This window comes from Rhinolophus sinicus, linkage group LG05, assembly GCF_036562045.2.
Source record: "Rhinolophus sinicus isolate RSC01 linkage group LG05, ASM3656204v1, whole genome shotgun sequence".
Classification (NCBI taxonomy): domain Eukaryota; kingdom Metazoa; phylum Chordata; class Mammalia; order Chiroptera; family Rhinolophidae; genus Rhinolophus; species Rhinolophus sinicus.
The window spans coordinates 81,849,000-81,868,697 of NC_133755.1; the positions used below are offsets into that span (position 1 = coordinate 81,849,000).

The 19,698-nt window shown below is 40.8% G+C and overlaps 1 protein-coding gene across 1 annotated transcript in view; it reads right to left on the reverse strand.

Annotated features, from left to right (window-relative positions):
* The window catches only part of NUDT3 (nudix hydrolase 3), a 111,369-nt gene that overhangs the window by 31,759 nt on the left and 59,912 nt on the right, over nucleotides 1-19,698 (reverse strand). The window contains exon 2 of the mRNA XM_019738736.2: nucleotides 17,714-17,824. Within this exon, the coding sequence (XP_019594295.1) occupies nucleotides 17,714-17,824 (111 nt within the window). The remainder of the gene's footprint in view (nucleotides 1-17,713; nucleotides 17,825-19,698) is intronic.

Below are 19,698 nucleotides of genomic sequence, written 5' to 3' on the forward strand. Positions count from 1 at the left end.
CCCAGACAGGGAGAATGGCCGAGAGCCAGTCACCCATCACCCAGCCAACTCTGCGAGAAAGACAGAAAAACTGGGAAGAACTGTAGCTCATTATCTATAAACACCCCAGAATAAAGTCCCCCTGTTCTGGCCTTCTTTTAAAAGGCCTCTGCCACCACAGCCCCACTTCCCTCCAGGTGCCCATTTCCCCAGAGCCCCCTCCAGTCAGTGCTGCTACAGCCTCCATCATAACGGGGCAGGACAACCACGAGTCACCTGACAGCCAAAGAAAGTCACCAAAAGGAAAGAAAGATCAAAATAAGGAAATGAAAACTAGCTCTGGTCAAAAGAAAAACATAAGGAACAGGAGAAAACTTGGGGAAAATTAGTTCTTATCCTTAAAGAAATCTGAGAAGCTATGGCATCCTAAGCAAGAACAAAATGTATATAAAAGCAACCAATAATAACAATGGTATCTCAGAATTTAAAAATATGATTGCTGAAATAAAATATTCATTTAGAAGGGGTAGAAGATCAGGCAATGAGACTTCCTAAAACATATCACAGAAAATAAAGAGATGGAAAACATGACCAGAAAAGAATAAAGGCTTAATCTAGGGGGTCTGATATCTAATTAATAGAAATTACAGACAAATCACGGATTATTTCAAAACCTAAGGGATAAATAGAAGGAAAAAACAGGTTATCTCCAGAAGAATAAGAACAAAATTAGTATTAAACTTATTATCCACAACGTTAATAATAATATACTTTTAATTTTAAGGGAAAGTGATATTCAATAAAAAATTCTATTTAGCAGAACCTTCAGAGAGACAATGAAAGTATGAGGCAAGAAATAATATTTTAACTATTGTGCATTTTTCCTTAGCGAATTAGTTAAGGAATGTTTCTTTTCGTTCTAAGTCTTCAGTCTTATTTTATTTTTGAACTAGGTACCATGCACAAACATGATTTTTCTACAATTTTAGAACTCAGGGGAAAAGGCTATCTTAAAAAAACATACTAGATGGATAGGGTTATGCCCATATATTTGATTCCCTCAAGTCTTAATTTCCTTCTGTGGCAGTCAACATATGTGACATTTTGAATCTTGGCAGGTAAGAGAGTGGAGTGGATGGAAAAGCATCAACCACAACAAGAACTGTGAGGAAAGGAAAGGCATCTTCTGCCCCCAGCCCAACACTCCCTGACATCGCTCCGACACACACTAATCCTGGTGAACTCTGCAGGCTTGAGCAGGAACGGAGCAGTCAGCAGAACTCTAACCCTGCCGTGTACGGAGAATGGGAGCCTGCGAGACCGATGAGTTTATAAGGAGCAGGCTGGTGGAACGTGGTCACTTCTGAGGCACATGAGCTGGAGAAAAGCGAAGATGGCCAGGAAGAGATGGCTCCTACAGAAAAGATCTATAGTCACTGGAAGAGTTTATTTCAGTTACAATGACTAAACAAATTCATATTTCACTCTAAAAACAAGCACTCAAAGTCAAGTATATGAGGGAACCAATCTGGTAATTCAAAACACATGGTTATTACAAGAAAAAATGAATTCTTATTCAATAGGATTCAAGATGATGTCACAATAAGAAAACAATGTCAAGCTGGCACAAAGAGGGAGTAAATGTAAAAATAGAGGCGTTCTTAAATAACATCACATTATTAAAAACTAATAACCCGAGAGAAGGCAACAAACAGCTAACTGAATACAGCAGAAAACTGGAGATACCGACACTCCCCGACATCGCTCCGACACACACTAATCCTGGTGAACTCTGCAGGCTTGAGAGTTCTAAGGCCAAAATTAGAAGAATTCTCCCAGCATGCAGAGTAAAAGTGTAGAGATCAAAATTATAAGAGAGAAAAGACTATTATGTACAGGTCGTTCCTGACCTAACAATGGTTTGACGTTACAGAGGTGCGAAAGTGATCCGCATTCAGTAGCAACTGCACTTTGAATTCTGAAAACTGTCTGGGCAGCAATCTAGAGAACGATACTCTTTTCTGACGCTGGGCAGGAGCAGCAGGGCGCAGCTCCCGGTGAGTCACGCCATCAGGAGGGTGAACAACTGGCACTCTAAGTGCACTGTGTTGCCAGCGTTCTGTGGGTACTGTGCTTTGTGTTTTCGCATCCCATCATGTCTAAAAACACCCATTTGTGTCTCTTGCTTCTTGTAAGAAGAGGAAGGCAATTACTCTTGAGATGACACTAAAGATAAAGGCCCAAGTGTAGGCTAATGTAAGTGTTCTGGGCCCATTTAAGGCCAGCGGGGCTAAGCTGTGATGTTTGGCAGGTTCAGTGTATTAAATGCACTTTTGGTTTACGATGTTTGTAACTTATGATGAGTTTATCGGGACGTAACCCAAACGTTAAGTAGAGGGGCATCTATCTGTAATAGGAGTTTAGCAGAAGAAAATTAAATAGATGAAGGTGGGACAATAACTGAAGAAGAAAGAAGAAAATTTCCAAAAGCTAAGCAAAGATACAAACATTCCTATCAAAAGGGCTCACCAAGTATGACGGAGTCACACTCCACTGACATTTCTGAGTTTCAACAGAGAAAAAGTTTTAATGTATTTACACAGGGGAACATTCTTTTTGATACCAGACTTTTCCTCTACAATACCAAATGTTTGAAGTCAAGAGACCTGAGGAAAAGGATTATTATTCCGGGGGTCTATAGTTAGGCAAACTCTTCACGTGTGGAGAAAAATATTTTTTCAAACATGTAATGTGCTCACTATACTTTTCTTAAAAATAATTACCTAACATACTACAGTCAACCAATAATAAATGAGAAAAAACACACGTAAAACATTTTAGTGGCATTCAAGGAATCTTCTAACAACTGCCACCTCACCTGAAGGGCAGGACTGTTCAGTCTGAAGAGATCTAAATGAGCAAGAATGGCAGGCAGATGGATGAAAAGGTATTTTTCCTTTGGCACACATGTAAATCTACCTGCTACTTATTGTATAACTATTAATACATTACACCTATTTTTGAAACTGTTAATTTCCCATCCTCAACACCATGGCATTTCTTCACCAATAAAAGGTAATTACTACATAGCCCAGCAGAAAAAACCAGCAGGATTCAATGTTTAAGACTGCCAATACCATGGTGATTTAAGCAGAAGGAATAACAAGTACAAAGGCCCTGAGGGGGGGAAGGGCCTGGCTTCAGACAGTAAGGGGGTGCCGGTATGGGTGGAGCACCGTGAACGAGAGACAGGAGTGAGAATGAGGTCCCAAAGGGAGCCAGATTACAGGCCATCTAAAGGCTTCAGCTTAGAAAGCCCGAGTGACGCGATCTAACCTAGTTTAACAGGGTGTGGAAAGAGACTGAAGGGGTTAAGAGTAAGGGGCCGGGGGCGTTGGGCTGAGGAAGCGAGGTGAGAGGTGATGGTAACTTGGACCAGGTAGTAGTGAGAGATGGCGCGAAGTGGCTGGGTTCTGGATACATGTATTCTGAAGGTAGAGCCAATAAACTGGCTGATAACTAGATATTGGGTGTGTGAAAAAAAGAAATGAACAGTAACTCCTAGTTTTTTGGGGTAAGTCACTGAAAGGTTGGAGCTGCCATTCACTGAGACGGGGAAGATCACTGGAGGAGCAGGTCTGGGAGAAGACAGTGGAACCCAGGTTTAGTTTCATATACATTAAGTTTCAGGTGCCTAGTGGACTTCCAAATAGAAATATCAAGTAGTCACGTTAAGGAGAGCTGTGGCTGGGCATGGATGAGGGTCCTTCATTCATCCATCCTCCACCTACTTACCCACCAATCCAGCCACTCACCTACTATATTTAAAAGCCTTGAGACTGGATGAGCTCACCAAGGAGTAGACGAGACACTGACAAGAAAGAAAAGACAAAGAACTGACCTTCAGGATATTTAACCTTAAGGGAGGAACTAGCAAAGACAACTCAGATGCAAGAGAAAAATCAGGGAAGTGTGGAGCCCTGGAAGCCTCAGCAGAAAACGTTACTCAAGGTTTCTTTCCAACAGTAATTCTGCTTCCAGCCTTCGATGCCTCCAGCTGAGGTCTTACGTCGTGCACGAGCCTTCGCTGTCGTACCTGGTCAGAATTCACGTCTCACAGAAACTATGAGATAACATGATTTTTCTTGTTTTAGGTTTTATTAGGCAGCAATAAATAACGGACACAGTTTCTAAATTCATAGTTGTCAGCATCACCAACAAAAGAACTCAAATCCAACAGCGATATTCTTTAGTTCTCAGGCTGATTAGCACATCTGATGATTCTTCATGGATTATTCTACTCATACTCCTTTAAAGGTTACTTTGGTCATCTGGAAACACAGTGAACTGTGTCTATAATCTCCATGTGAACCAGCCCTTCCCCAACTACCTTATCTTTACCAATCACTTAAATTTAAATTAAAAATTCTAATAATGGCAAGATCAGATTTCAAAGCTAAAAATAAGCTTGCATCAAAGGCAAAAACAAAAACCTAACTGAAGCTTTGCTACCTGCCCCCAAAATGGCTTTTCTTTCATTTCCTTGCACCCAAGGAAAAGACAATACAAAACAGAATTTCAGCAATTCTAATTTTAACCTTTCTGAGACTATGTCCTTTTGGAATTCCTTGGGGGATTGGGACTACACCACTAAGTACTTTAAGTATTGACTTTTACAACTGCTTGATGGCTTCCCATTTCTGCCCAAACTCTAGAAAAAATGAGAGAGTTGTAACAAACCAAAAACATTTACATACAGCAAAATTTCCCTCCCCAGAGGTAATTACTCTACTCAGTTTAGTGTTTCCCTTTCCAGACTCATTCTGAACATTTACTTATATATGAACATATACAAACGTTTTAGGACATTTTATTTTACATCGATCATAGTTGCCATTTCATTTAACTAAATGTCTTAGAGGACTCTCCATATTGGGATTTATAGATTTCCTTTATTAGTTTTAAACTGCTAGATGATAACAGATAATATGAATGTGGTATAACTGACGTAATCATTCCCCTATTGATGGACACTTTGATTGTTTCCAATTGTTGCTATTACATATAAAGCTGTGATGAACCTCTTGTACATGCTTTTTAGCGCCCATGGATAAGCATTTCTCTGCAGATAGTTAGAAAGGAAAATGCTAGGCTAAGATATAAACCAAGAAGCACAGAAAGGTACAAAATTTGGTCCAAGTCTCCAAGCATGTGGTGAGAGAGGAGGGAGCAGGGCTGAGATAATAGAAAATGACAGCAAAGAGAAAAGTTAGAAAACCTCTGCCTCCTCCTCTTTTCTATTTTCTATTTTTTATGAACTTCCCAGCTCACATTCATGTCTGGTATTTCAGGATACTGCTAAGAAGCCTACAGTCAAAAACAAAGAAGGAAATACACCAAAACGTTACTAGTAGGGAATATGAAAATTTTAAGTTTGTTCTTACTTTTCCGTTTTTCAAAATGTCCACACTGAATGAGAATACACAGGAAAAACATACTTGAAACTTACGTTACAATGGAATGGTGGAAAAAGCACTTATACACATCAGCCTGGAAAGTCACAAAAGCTTCCATAAAATGTAGTGACTGGGCTGAAAACTCGAAAGAGTGGTGCCAAGGTAGTCAGGGGACAGGACTGGCTTCCTAGCTGGAGGCGACCACACCCATCATGTCAGATGTGTGGCGTGTCCTGAAATGGAAAGCAGTTGGAATGACGCGTACAATGTCCAACAGAGTATAGACACTTTTAAGGCTCTTAATACAGGCTGCCGCCTGCATCACCGATAGAATCAATTTTTTAGAATTTTAGCTAATTTGACAGAAGATATCAGCTTATTTTAACTGGCATTTATCTGATGACTAATGAGGTGGAATTCTTTTTTATTTAACTTATTTCCTCTCCACTTAGAGGTGAGAAAGTCCAGGGAAGAACAACCACATCCTTCCTTGAGCAGTATTATTCTTACCCATGTACCCAGGTCCTAGAACCTTCTCAACTGCATCCTCCTCTGCCAGGCCAGCCAGGTTCCCCACTCATGACCTGCTCTTTCCCTCTGCACCATCAGCCATGTTCGGGACATTAGCTCCACCCTACAGCAGGAGCTTAACAAGTTAGTTACCACGGAAGCATGCGTAACTAAGCACCCAGGATCTGGGGGACAAAAGAAACTCCCCGATCATTCAAAACAGTGTTTCCACCAGCGTGACTGCCCCCAGGGGCACCATGGAAATTGATGAGAGTGTTTTCAGTTGTGACAGTGACAGGCGGGAACGACTGGCCCTCAGCGGGAAGGGACCCGGAGGGCCAGGCATCCTGCAACACGAAGGATGGTCTCACCCAAGAACTGTTTGGCGTGATTTTTCAAAATCCTGCCACATATTTATGTGGGTGGGAAACTTGGTTTTAACTATCTGAGCCGAGAACTCAATTCTTTTCTAGCCTATGAACATTAATACAGGAGATTATTTGTATAATAATACATACATAAATATAAAAATATGTAAAGAAATATATTTAAAGAAACATATATATTATATTTAGTATAGAAAGGAGGTTATCAAGTCTGACAAGGTTGTGAACCACTCTGACCTAAGCAGTCATTTGCAAACGCAGGAGGAGAAGAACGGTTAACCGTGCATAAGGGCCGCCTGGAACGCCTGTAGCTCATCAACCCACATAATAAAGGGCACCTACAGGTCAGAGGTCTACACAGAAGCAATACACCCCCTGCCCCTCCAAGTTCTTAGGTTCTATTTCCTAATTTATTTTACTATTTCTATGTCTGAAAGGGACGCCCAAATGGGGTAAAAGAAGGGGTATATTAGGTACACTGTACCTAATGTAAACTATAATTCAGGTTTACGAAAAACAAGATAAGTATACGAGGTCAGACAATTAAGTTCACAAACTCATCCTAGAAAAGGTGCTACACACCTCATTGCTGAATATCACTAGGGTCACTTTCGAAGCACTCCCCTTGGGAAGCTATGTACCAATGCCAGCGCCTAGTCCACCCTTCAAAGCAGTTTTGGAACTCTTTATCTGGAATGGCCATCAGAGCTGTCGTTGTATTACCCTTGATGTCCTGAATGTCATCAAAATGTCTTCCTTTCAGTATTTCCTTTATTTTCGGGTAAAGAAAGAAGTCATTGGGGGCCAGATCAGGGGAGTAAGGAGGGTGTTCCAATACAGTTATTTGTTTACTGGCTAATAAATAACTCCTCACGGGCAGTGCTGTGTGAGCTGGTGCATTGTCGTGATGCAAGAGCCATGAACTGTTGGCAAAAAGTTCGGGTCGTTTGCGTCTAACTTTTTCACGCAGACTTTTCAGCACTTCCAAATAGTAAACTTGATTAACTGTTTGTCCAGTTGGTACAAATTCATAATGAATAATCCCTCTGACATCAAAAAAGGTCAGCAACATTGTTGCAACAAGTTCGCAAACTTAATTGTCAGACCTGTACCATCCTGCAGATGCCAATTATTTGTTCTTAAATGTTGTCTTGTCATTTACCACCAACTGAAAGCAACTCAGATCCAATCTCTAAATAATTCAAATTAGCACCAACGGCTACTCCATTCTACTCCTACTAGTAACCCTCCCTAAAACCCGTAAGTTCACATTAAATAGCTTAGAATACATCCTCAGGCTATATATATTGCTTCTCCAGATAGTATCAACAATGCAAATATATCCGTATTGTTTATAATATGATAAAGCACATGTTACTGAAAACCAGTATCTTAAAAGAGACACAAATATAAAAAAAAGTTAACATAAAACCTTTTCATGTTCAATTTGAAATGGAAATGTTACCATGAAATCATGATTTTTCTTTTTGCTGTTTTCTATTGCCATCCACTCAGAGAGCCTTGGAGCAGTCACATCCTAGCACCCTAACCTTGGTTTCTAAATAACATTCTCCACTAAAAGGAAACTCTCTGGAGAAACGCTTGAAAATTCAAGGTGAAAATTCAAAGTAAGCCTGGAATATCTTACTGCATTACAGAGCAAGGAAGTACTCAAACAATGAGAAGGTCATGCCAAAAGTACTCAGGAGGCTGCATAAAATGGTTCACACTAGCAAAGAGAATAAAGATTATAACTGATTGTAATACACTGAAAAAAAAAATCAAAATCCATGAGTCTAGAGGGGTATTTAAAATGAGAGACAGCACACGAGCACACACATGTGTGTGCAAATGGGGGGAAGACGAGAGCTTTCCTTTACAGAAGAATTTCAGCTAATACAAAAGTTAGAAAGACTCACTGTTCTGCAGTCTTTAGTGTAACATCCGACTTGCTAAGGCTCATCAGTAGATGCCAAGCTATTAGCTGAAAGCTCGCTCGGAGACGGGATATTCATACAGTGCAGAAGAATTCTCAACCGATTATGTACCAATTTTGCTGCATAGGGAGAAATATAATTCTACAGTGGAGAGATCTATCAGCTGTTACCGGATCAAATATTTTATCACTAATGGCACAGCAACCTGACACTTGCCTCCTGATGTTAGGTATTAGGAAGCACGGGCGGCATCGCCTGTCAAAATGCCTAGCCTAAATCTAATCAAGCCTCTAGACCTGTGCTGTTCAACATGGTGGCCATTTATTCACCGAGAGCTAATGAGCACTTAATATGCGGCTGGAATGACTGAGGAACTACATTTCAATTTTGTTTAATTTTAATCAATTTAAATAGCCATATATGACTAGTGGCTACCATACTGGGCGGTGCAGACACGGAACACTTCCATCACTTCAGAAAGGTCTCCTAGACAGCACTGCTCTAGCCTAAGGAATAGAGGGGATAAGGAAACAAGCTAAAGGACACCAAAAAGACAGGATCAAACAAACCCAGAATGTGAGACAGTCTATTAGACAACTACCCTGGACTCTCTTAAAAAGTATCATGAGGCGTGGGGGTGTGGGAAGGCTGGGATTATGGTTGTATGATAAAACAGCTTCAGAAGACATACAACCAATTGTAATTCGTGAACCTAGATTATGTCATGGTAAGGAAACATATAATAAACATTTCATAATTGGGGATATTTAAATGGAGTAAATATTAGATGATATTATGGAATTATAAATTTTCTTAGGTGTGGAAATGGTATGGGGCTGGTCTTATTCTAAAGAGATGCATGCTAAATAAAAAACAGAATTTAGAGGTGACTTGTCATGAAATCTACAACTTACTTTTTCAAATGGCATAGTAAAAAGGCATGCATATAGAGAGATAAAGCAAATATGCAAAAAAAGTCAACAGATATTACATCTATAAGAAGATAAAGTGTTTGTTTTACTATTTTAAAATATTTCTGCTTGAAAATTTTCATGATTAAAAAGTTGGGGGGAAAATAACCAGCCATGGAATTATGGTGATATACTGTCATCTCTGTGTTTTCTGGCTTTTCATTCTGCTAGGAACACGCTCCTTTTATATGCAGAAAAAAAGCCACCTACAATAGTCACCAGCTTAATCAAGTAATCAAACTGGCTACACCAATAGTATCACTACGTGCTAGAAGGAGAATTTAAAAGCCCTCAGAATAAGAGCCCTATTCATATTATACTGTTTCTATCTTTAAGGTTAAAAATTTTACAAACAACTCTAATGGAAATTCCTAGTCAAAAGCACCTATTTGTTTAAACTAAAATGGTTAGTTTACTAGCACAAACATGTAGTAACATTTTGAATATCACTTTTCACTAAGCCAAGAGTATCTAACTATTAAGTATTTTCTGTAAAAGCCAAAATGACAGTCACTAAAACTTCTCCTTCATTTTAAGGTTGCCCAGAAGTAATCATGAAAGTAACCCAAGAGCGGCCATTTGGCCATTTCGTAACAGCCTTGGAGGCAAGGCGCCCTCCTCTGAAAGAAGCCCTCAGAGCTGTGGGGCCAGAGCTGACGTACACCCTGGACCACGTGAGCACGGGGATTAGCACAGCGCCTCAACCAGGCCCCTCGCAGGAGGCAGTGTCTTTGCCAAGGTCTCCTTTCATCCCTGAACTATAACTGAGAGGAAAGGCCCTTTCTAAGTTCTCAGCTGCCAAAAACAAGAGGTTCAATATGGATTTACTTCAGGGCCTTTGCCAGAGACCTGCGGGATTCATTCTGTCCTCTAACGTAAAATGGCCTCATGTCAGCTTCCACACCAAGACCTGGTATGTTTTCCTCTGTTCATGTTATATATTCAAAATTATTTTTCCTAAGGAAAAGCTCTCAACTTCTTTTGCTATGTTTCTGTGTATATGCTTTCCTAGGAGGGCAGACTAAAGCTGCTTCCACACACAAAAATGTGTATCCATATTAGGTGAACAAAGGCTTTCCTGAAATGTTTCATCACTGAGCTACATTTCCTATTAAATTATTTAAAAAGAATGAATCATCAGAATAAGATCATTACATATGTATTAAGAGACATGATAATTTTTACATTTTATAATGCTGTCACCAAAGGAGCTAAAAATATCTGTCTTTTTATCAAGTAAAAATAAAGACACAAAAACACAATCTGTCTTAGGGAAAGTGGCGTCCACCATATTATTGCACTTCAGGTTCCTTCTCAAGATCCTGAATATGTTTGGCACATAATAAGTATTTATGCTTATTTTCTGCCCAATTTTTTATTTTGAAAAATTTCAAACATATAGAAAGGACTGAAAATGACTGTGCCTATTTTTAAGATAAGTCTATACGTGCATATAGCCATACATGTACATTAATTACCAACAGCTCATATTTGTGTGATTTAAAATTCCTTAAAAATTAAATCATGGAAATTCAGAGAATGTTATCTAAATAAAGCTGGCTTTTCAACAAACAAATGGGGTTGATTTATGATCTCTTTTGATTTACAGTAATTTACATCTGGATATATTTTCTCATATTAACAATTCCATTAAACTAAAATATTCCCAAGATTAAAAAGCTTTATGTGCTTTCACTTATCATTTGGAAACTAAAATAAATAAATAAATAAATAAAACTATGTTCTTCCAAGAGGTTGGAGCTTAGTTTACAGTTCAAAAGAAGTAAAAATCTGGAACACAACTCATTCACCTAATTAAGAACACGCCTTTTGGTTGTTTTTCATTATAAGTCTTTTAGTACTACTACTAGTGTTTCTTTTAATCTATATGCATGTACTATTTTGATTAACAAACTTTGTAAAATTAGTTGCCTACAGTGAAAGATCAGATCTCACATGGGAATCTAGCTTTCAAGTTTCTCTTGAAACATCAGAGCCACAGTGGGTCTTAACTGCCACGTGGCAACTACTACTGGCTGCTGGGCCAGGGAGGAAGGAGGGGCTGCCTCCCGAGGGGAAGGCTCTTCCTACTTGGTTAGAGACACCCACGCTGGTACTGGCTGCTCCCTTCCCTACAAGCTTATGAGCTGAAGACCCCTGGTCTACAACATTACTTCCCATTTTACTTATGCTGAAATGACTGAAAATATTCTAAACATATTATGATATATATTTTGTAATTAAAGTTCTGGATTTTTAAAAAATCATGTTATTTCCCTAATAAATTCTGTGATACCTTATTCCCCGCCTTCCATTTATAACTGTTCAGACTCGGCTAAAAAGTAAAGATGAAAATACAACACAGTCATACAGAGCATTCACTTTTTTTTCCATTTCGAATAGAGTCAAACACTTAGGAGCTAAGAAAAGGTTGACAAAACAGTATCTTAAATTATTCCCAAGTAGTCACAGGCTTTTTAAATGTTCTACTTGTGTATAACAAGTGATATGAAAAATAGCTTCCCTGTTAGAGACAGTTCTGAGATACCCTATGGAGACTTCTGGTTGCTATGATACATATGTAAGAGAGTACAACCATTTCTTTTGCAGGAACAGGGAACACATAGTACAGGAATTGGGATATGAAGATATAGATTTTTAAAATGAAGTTCACTATGGCGTTTTCCATGTTATGTGAAAGCACAAATGAGATCAGGAAGGGTTACAACAAGTTCCTGACAGGCTGACATGAGATCAGGAAGGTGAGAGGTAACTATGAAGCAGCTCTGAACTCTCGAGGCCCCGTGAGCCTCGATACTATATTAAGGGCATCCAAAAACTTCCTCAAATGGGGGGTGAATTAAGTCAAATACACTGTGAAATTTTTACTTTATGTGAGACGGTGCATCAAAAACTTGAGGGAGGTCCTCAAGGTACAGGGAAGTCCAAGGAGACACCCCTAAACTGAAGAAATTTCCAAGATGGTGAGTTTATATGGCAAAGCAACAGGCGGCAATAGCCAGAAGAGTAGCAGAAAAGTATGAGACTAAGACACAAGTGAGCAAGTCAGAGAAAAAGTTACTTTTTTTTTTAACCTTAGGCATACGTCACAGGTTAATTACCAGGCTACCCACAAATACTTTATAGTTTATACAAGCGCATGCTAGAAATGGTTCTGTGGATATAGGCCTTGCCCAGACATGAAACAGCAGATAAAAGGAACTGGCATTTGGCCACACATTCTCAATTATCATCACTGACTGCATTTCTTTAAAGGGAGAACATACCCAACTTTGTAACCCTTGAGGAGAATGCAGTTGAAGGTATACATGTAATTTTCTCCTTCTGGGTCTGTTTTCAGATGTCCTGTATCTTTGTAATAGTGCTCTCAGCTTGGCTGAGGTGAGACTGGATAAAAGCAATGGAAATGTAACAGGTGAACAGGAGGCAGAACATCTTCCCTCTTGTTTCCCTGTCCGCCAACAGTTTACCTTTCCCATTGAATTAGCAAGAAAGACTAGCTCTGCAAAGCACACAAAGAGGAGCTTTTCTTCTTTATTACAGAGCGTCACAGCTGGCTCACACGAGCCTTTGCAGCTCGCAGATGCGCGGTCACCAAGGCCCCTGCCTGGTCCTGGGAGAAAGCCTCCTCCCTCGAACCCTCCGAAGGTCACTAGAATAGGATTCTGACTGTAAGGAACTAAGAAATGGAGGCCAGCTTACAAAAGGGAATATTTGAGCAAATGCAATTGGTAGTTTCAAGTGCTACAGGTTTGTTTCTGAAATCCCTCCACTATGCTGAAATTTTTAAGCTGGGTTGAACAAAGCTTCCGAACAGGCTGAGTTGAGTGATATGTAGGCCTGCCAATGGCGTGCGGAGCTACTTAATAACCTCATTCCATTCCTGTTTATATAGAACATTTTTCCAGTAACAAAATTAATGTATGCTCAGTGCAGAAAACTAGATAACCTATGAACTAACCCAAAGATCACCACTTTGAACATTTGGGGAACATTCTTTCAGGGAGCACAGCATTAGGAGTGTGGGTGCTGTGACTAGATGTTCTGGATTCAAATTATACCTTGAGCACTTGAGTATATTTAGCTGGGCACAAGATGGACAAATGATTTAATCTCACCGAATCTGTTTTTCCTCACCTGCAAACTGTAGATAGTAACAGTTCCTATCTTGTAGGGTCCGGTGAGGATTCAACGAGGCAACATATGTAAAATGCTTAGAACAGAGCTTGACGCATAGTAAATGTACAAGCAGTGTTATCTATTCTTTCTATACAAATAGTTATATATATTTCTTCCCCAGCACATGGTTTAAGATCATAAATACTGTTTCATAATCTGCTTTGATCACTTCGGGATGCGGTGCAAACATTTTCCTGTGTTAGTAACTATCTCTTCACTCCACACACGGGATCCGTGGGAAAGCTGCTGTAGGCAGTTCCTAATGGCACAGCTTTTGGAGCCACTCCCAGCAGTGAGAGGACTAAGAAATCATAACTGATGCAAAGGTAAGGTGGAAATCTTCGAAACGGCCAGAAGCTGATGATGAGGCCTGGTAGCTCTGCCCAAAGGCCATAACTAGGTAAAACCAGTAAGATCCTCTCTCGGGAAGCCTGAATGCGAGATACACAGTCAGCGGGCAGGCTGAGTGGTGCACAAGGGAGGAGAAACGCAAAACAAAGAACAGTAAGCAGAAGCTGGAGGCTGAGAAGCGTTAGAAAGGCAGCTCCTCCCCAGTGGAAGGAAGGGGCTGGGCCACTGACCCCGCTTTCCCAATGTCATCCACCCTCTGTGACCCCACTTTCATTTCTGCACACACCAGCAGGGCAGCTGCTGTGACACTGTCACATTCTTCCTCATTTAACGGAGGGACCTGTAGGTATGCTCACTCCTAACAACCTGAAAGGGCCTACCTACCTCCACTGCTTTTATGTGGTGGCTCTAGTGGTCACGTCAATAATTTTAAGACACAAAAATTGTATTTTCTTAAGCACTTGCTGTGTCAAGCACTGGGGATTCAACAGTCAGCAAGAATGAATGGCACCTGACAACACAGGTTGAAGGCTAGCACAGAAGACAAACAAGCAGTACCAATAAAAGGTGATAAACACCCTGAAGCTAGAAGTACCGCCTGCAACGGAAACACACAGGAAGAACAAGGAATCTGCAGGGTGGAATCATAAAGACTTCATGAAAGAAGTGACCTTCAGCTTGAGGCACAAAGTCAGCCAGGTGTGACAGAAACTGCAGCCTGCTCGCTCAGTACCCACGCCCACCCACGGGGACTCCATGACCACCAGCCTTGTGAAGTAACAGAGTCCTGACTGGAAAAGTGAAGTGGCTCCGCGTTTCCTCTCAGGGCACCCAAGAGTCCTGGCCTCGTTTACCAGGGAGGGCCGGCCTCTTTGGTGGGAAAGCATCTTTCAATACTGGAAATATTTAGAATATCATACAGAAATGTGTAAGAGAATCAAAATCACAGTATAAATATGTCTATATTAAGGGAACCAGATATATTTTGTCACATTTAAAAGAATTTGGCCTACTAGATTGTAAGCTCAATTTTAAAAGTACAATTAAATGATTTCTTGGAAATGTAATGGCTGTGTGCGATGTCAGAGGGATAGTGGATGGGGGTAGGGGGGTTCACACAGTGTGAGGGATTTAAATGATAAACGTCTAAGTATTGCTTTGTCCTGTGCACCTGAAACCAATAAAATTTAAAAAGAAATGATTTCTGACATGACTTTAAGTTGAAAATCTTAAGTTTATGTACAATGTGGGAATATTTAAAGAATCAAAGGCTTCCTTATTTGTAAGTCCAATATATGAGATTCACAGGACTTTTTTGTTGAAGAGCTTCCTAAGGTTTGCATTTTTTTAAAGTCAGACAAGTGAATTTCTTTAAAAAGCAATCAAGTATATAAAATTGGCAAACGCAATCTGAAACATCTGGTCTAGGTATTATCCAAAGGCCCCTTAAAAATGACTGGTAAAATCTCCTACGCTTCAAGAGCAACCAGGTTTGTAAGCATTATGAAAGAACTAAGTCTTTGAATGTGTACACTAAAAAAGTCGTAACACTGTGAAAACTAAGTAAACCCCTGAATAGTGATTTCTGCTTACAAAAGCTACCTTTCAAGGGCAATAAAAAACATCAACCTACATCCTCTCTGATTCCAAGCCTTATTCTCTGTTGATGGACACGGAATTGGAAAAACCACCCCCACTATCTTATTTTGATGAAAGCCGCTGAAATGTTTGTTTTTGTAATGAGATATTTCTCTAATTGTTATTGTTTATGCAAACATGTATTTGATACCTTGTTCTGAAGTTCCAAGCAGTCCACGGACATTTCTCTATCCTCTCAATATGCTGGAATAAAGTACAGAGTATTGTATGCCTCTCTGACTGGCGGGGAATGGTGTTCAAAGCCAGGCGGGATTCTTCGGGGCTGAGAGTGGCAGGCTGAATGTAATGCCAAGCTGAGGGTTCCCTGCAGGCCAGCAGGCAGGTAAGACACTGAACATGTGAGTTTAATTACCTGTGCTACATCACTCACTTCTCCTGTCACAAGTACTTAATTCCTACTTCAGCTATTTTTCCCTTCTACCTACCGTGTTTCCCCCAAAATAAGACCTAACAGGATAATAAGCCCGAGCATGATTTTTCAGGAGGACATCCCCTGAACATAAGCCCTAATGCGTCTTTTAGCAAAAATTAATATAAGACGCATCTTATTTTCGGGGAAGCACGGTAGTGCTACTAAAGGACAGTGAATTTCCAGGAAACAGAAGGGTCAGCAGGGTGCCCTGTACCTTCCTACTCCCGTATAACCCAGGGAGAATTCAACCATAACACTCAAAACAAGAATAGTAACAACAGCTAATACAAGCTTACCTGAAACATGGTCAAATCCAAATGTCCTCTACAAAGGTAGAGCTGTCAGAGACCCACCTCCCCCACTGCCCCAACTCCTAAAACCAAGTAGCAAGTTTTACAAAAGGTCCCTGAACGTTTTCCTTCCCCTCTATTCTAGAACCATCACTCTATCTCAGGTCTTCCGACAACCTGTCTGAATCCGCAACCACAACTCTGTCAAACATCACTTTTGCCTTAGATGCCTTAGAACCTATAGGAACCAACTGGATTTAAATCAAAAGGAAGTAGTTTAGGTCCACCAACTGGTCCTACCACACTTATTTTAAAAGTCAAATCTTTGGGCTCCTCCAGAAAGAATGCTGATCATGTCCATTTGGAATATTTCTGCAGGACTTTTATTGTTCCGTCTGTCACAGACGCATGTATTAATCACTTTGTGTTCACCTAGCTGTGTACCAGGCACAGGAAAGGAGGATTTAAAATGTGAAACATAATCTTTGCCCTCAGAGATTATACTCTAGTTATGGACACCAGATGCATGATAAAACTGAGAGTGACATGAGCCAATGTACGCTTGTCAGAGCTGAGAGCGAGGAAAGAATTCCTTGAGTATTCCAAAGGAACGATTAGTCCAAGAGGACTTCGACAAGGGCTAGACCAAAAAAACACACACATAGAATTTAGATTTGTACTAAGCGTTATTTTATATGTCCTTAGAATCAGTCTGAAATCCCCTCTGGAACAAGGAAATGGTTCTATAACACTAGCCATGTGGTGAGGGCAAGGAAATTGGGCGATAAAATCCACACCACTGAGCAGGAGCCTGAAGTGAGATAACAAAGCAGAACAGAGCAAGGTGTCGCCACAGAGGCTCTGGGGAAACATTAGTTCCTTCCTCCTGTTTTGAACTGAAATCTCTTTCTCAGTTTCCCCAACCAAATTGTAAGCTCTTGCAGTAAGGGCACTAAGGGTGTAAGACTTTACTTCTCGTGACTATGTATGTTAGAGCATCTAGTAAGATATACTGGGCACGGTCCGGAAACTCAACTCATATATAGAGTATCATGTGACTAAATGAAAGAAAACACAATTATCTCTGGAGCTGCACCATTAAGAGCTCTGGCTAACAGAATTGTTGCTTTAGTGACTGTTTTATGGCCAGGACCCAGGAAGCACAGGAGAATAAAGGACGCCTCCTCCTGATCCAAAGGTTAATGAGAATGAGCCATTTATACCAACACTGCTTGTTCGTATTTCCTAGAACTGATGAACTCTTCGATTCTTGATCTTCTGCCCCAGGTGAGAGAGGCAGTCCTGGGACAGACCCATGGGAAATCACAAGGGGGGTCTGGTCTAACGAGACGCAGTCACTGCCTGAGTCCTAGCCCGGCACAGAGGGGTCCTGGCAAACATGAGCACGTCACAAGCTGCTCCCCCTTTAATCAAGGAGGCACATGGTAACTGTCACCTGCCTTCCTTCTGTGATCATGCGTATGTTTACTCGGGGAGTGGTGACAAATCACAGCACTGCACAGACATGGCAGGCTCACGATGACAGGGGACGGCGTGCGTACCTCCTCGCAGACTTCCCGGACGGCTGCCACACTCGGCTCCTCCTCGGGCTCCATGCCCCCTCCGGGGACAATCCATCGGTCTGGATGGCGACTGCTGCTCACCAGTAGTACCTGAAAGGCACAGGGGTCACACGGGTGGTTGAAAACTGAAACAAATCATCCAATTCAGAGCGTAAACACCCCAAAGCACAAGTACCTAAGACTCCTTTGTCTACACCTCTGCAAATCTTTCTTGTAAGGCAGCTTTTGTTTCTGTTTGGAAAAGCAGACAATCTGCCTGGTAAAAGCATCGAAAGCAGTGGCCACTACCTCTCCTTCCCCTTCAGACTGTCATTTGTCCTACCCATTCTCTCCTTCATCCCTTTCTCTAAAGCCCTCTGAATACAGAGCTGACAAAAGTCTACGCGAGCTTGTGAACACTGTGAAAGGCTGGCCTTCTACAAGGGAAGAAGTCCTTAGGCCTGGTTGGCACCACAGTCCCCACACGCTCCCTCCAAGGTTCTCACTCCCATGTGTCCTAGTTCTTCTCCATCATATGTCACAGGCCAATACAACGTGCCACCCGAAGCTCTAAGGCAGGGGTGTCCAAACTTTTTTCAACGTTTTTCACCAAGGGCCATATGCGGTAAAATACACCTACAGCCAGGCCACTCACTCGAGGTGAAGTACGTATTGCCTCACCTGGTTTATTTAAGTAAACTAAACATATTTTTGGAATTTGCTGCGGGCCAATTAACAATGGATTGCGGGCCGCAGTTGGCCTGTGGGCCGCAGTTTTGACACCCCTGGTCTACGGGAACGCTGAGAACCTAATTGTCTCACCTACACGAGAAGTAGAAAATTTTCTTTTCATGATGTTTTCAGCTGAGATAAAAATGGAATTTTTTAACTAGGAAATTTTATTAAGAAATGAAAAGCAAACACACACACACACACACACAATATTGATACACAATACGGTTTACTAATTCAAACTTAACCAGCATTCTAGTCACGGCTGAAGTAAAATCCAGAATTTCCCTAGTGCCTCTTCGTATCCTCTCTAGGACAGATGCTAAACACAATGAGCTGGACTCCTCATTTGGGGGTAGAGTTGGGCTGGCATATTTCCAAAACTAAAGGAATCCTCAACTGCTCCCTAAACCATCACTTTTGGATGATACGTTTTGAGTCTCCATCCTTACCGCAAACCATATCTAAGCTACCCTTCGTCTCCCCTGCGCGCCCCCGCACTTAACTTCAACTCCACACTCATCCTTGTTTTGCCCCAAAGAGAATATTACTTCCTCTTTAGCCTTACAGATTCCACCGCTGGCTTCCGGTTATCTACCTTCCCATGATCTCCTCTCTCTCCCTTGAGGTTTCTGCAGTGATGAGCCCTTGGAAATGCTACCTTTTTCTTCCCATCATCATAGATACTCCTGATGCTACTCTACAAAATCTGTGATCTGCAGTCCAGAAGGGACCACAGAGTTACGAGAAGGAAAGCCACGAATCCACACGTAACCACTAACAGACAGCCATGGGCTGAGAAATGTGTTATACTTGCAAGTATTATTTTTTAAATGTAAGTTCTGCTTTGATTAAAACAATGCAAACAAATTTAAAATAATACAAAATCCATAGTGATTTCTGGTTGGTATGTATATATGTTTAATCAAGAGATATTAAAAGTACAATGTGGAGGTTTCGTGAAATTTTACTTTTAAGTCAGAGTCGTCACTGGACTCCTACTTCACACCATATGCAAAAACTGACACAAACTGGATCAACAACCTAAATGTACGAGCTAAAACTATAAAACGGGGGTAAATCTTTATGACCTAGCATTTGGCAAGATATGCCAAATTCTTAGACATGACACCAAAAACATGAGCAATAAGAGAAAAAACAGATAAATTGGATTTCATTAAAAACTTGTGCGCATCAAAGGCCATTGCCAAGATGTGAAAAGACCTACAAAATGGGAGAAAATGTTCGCAAAT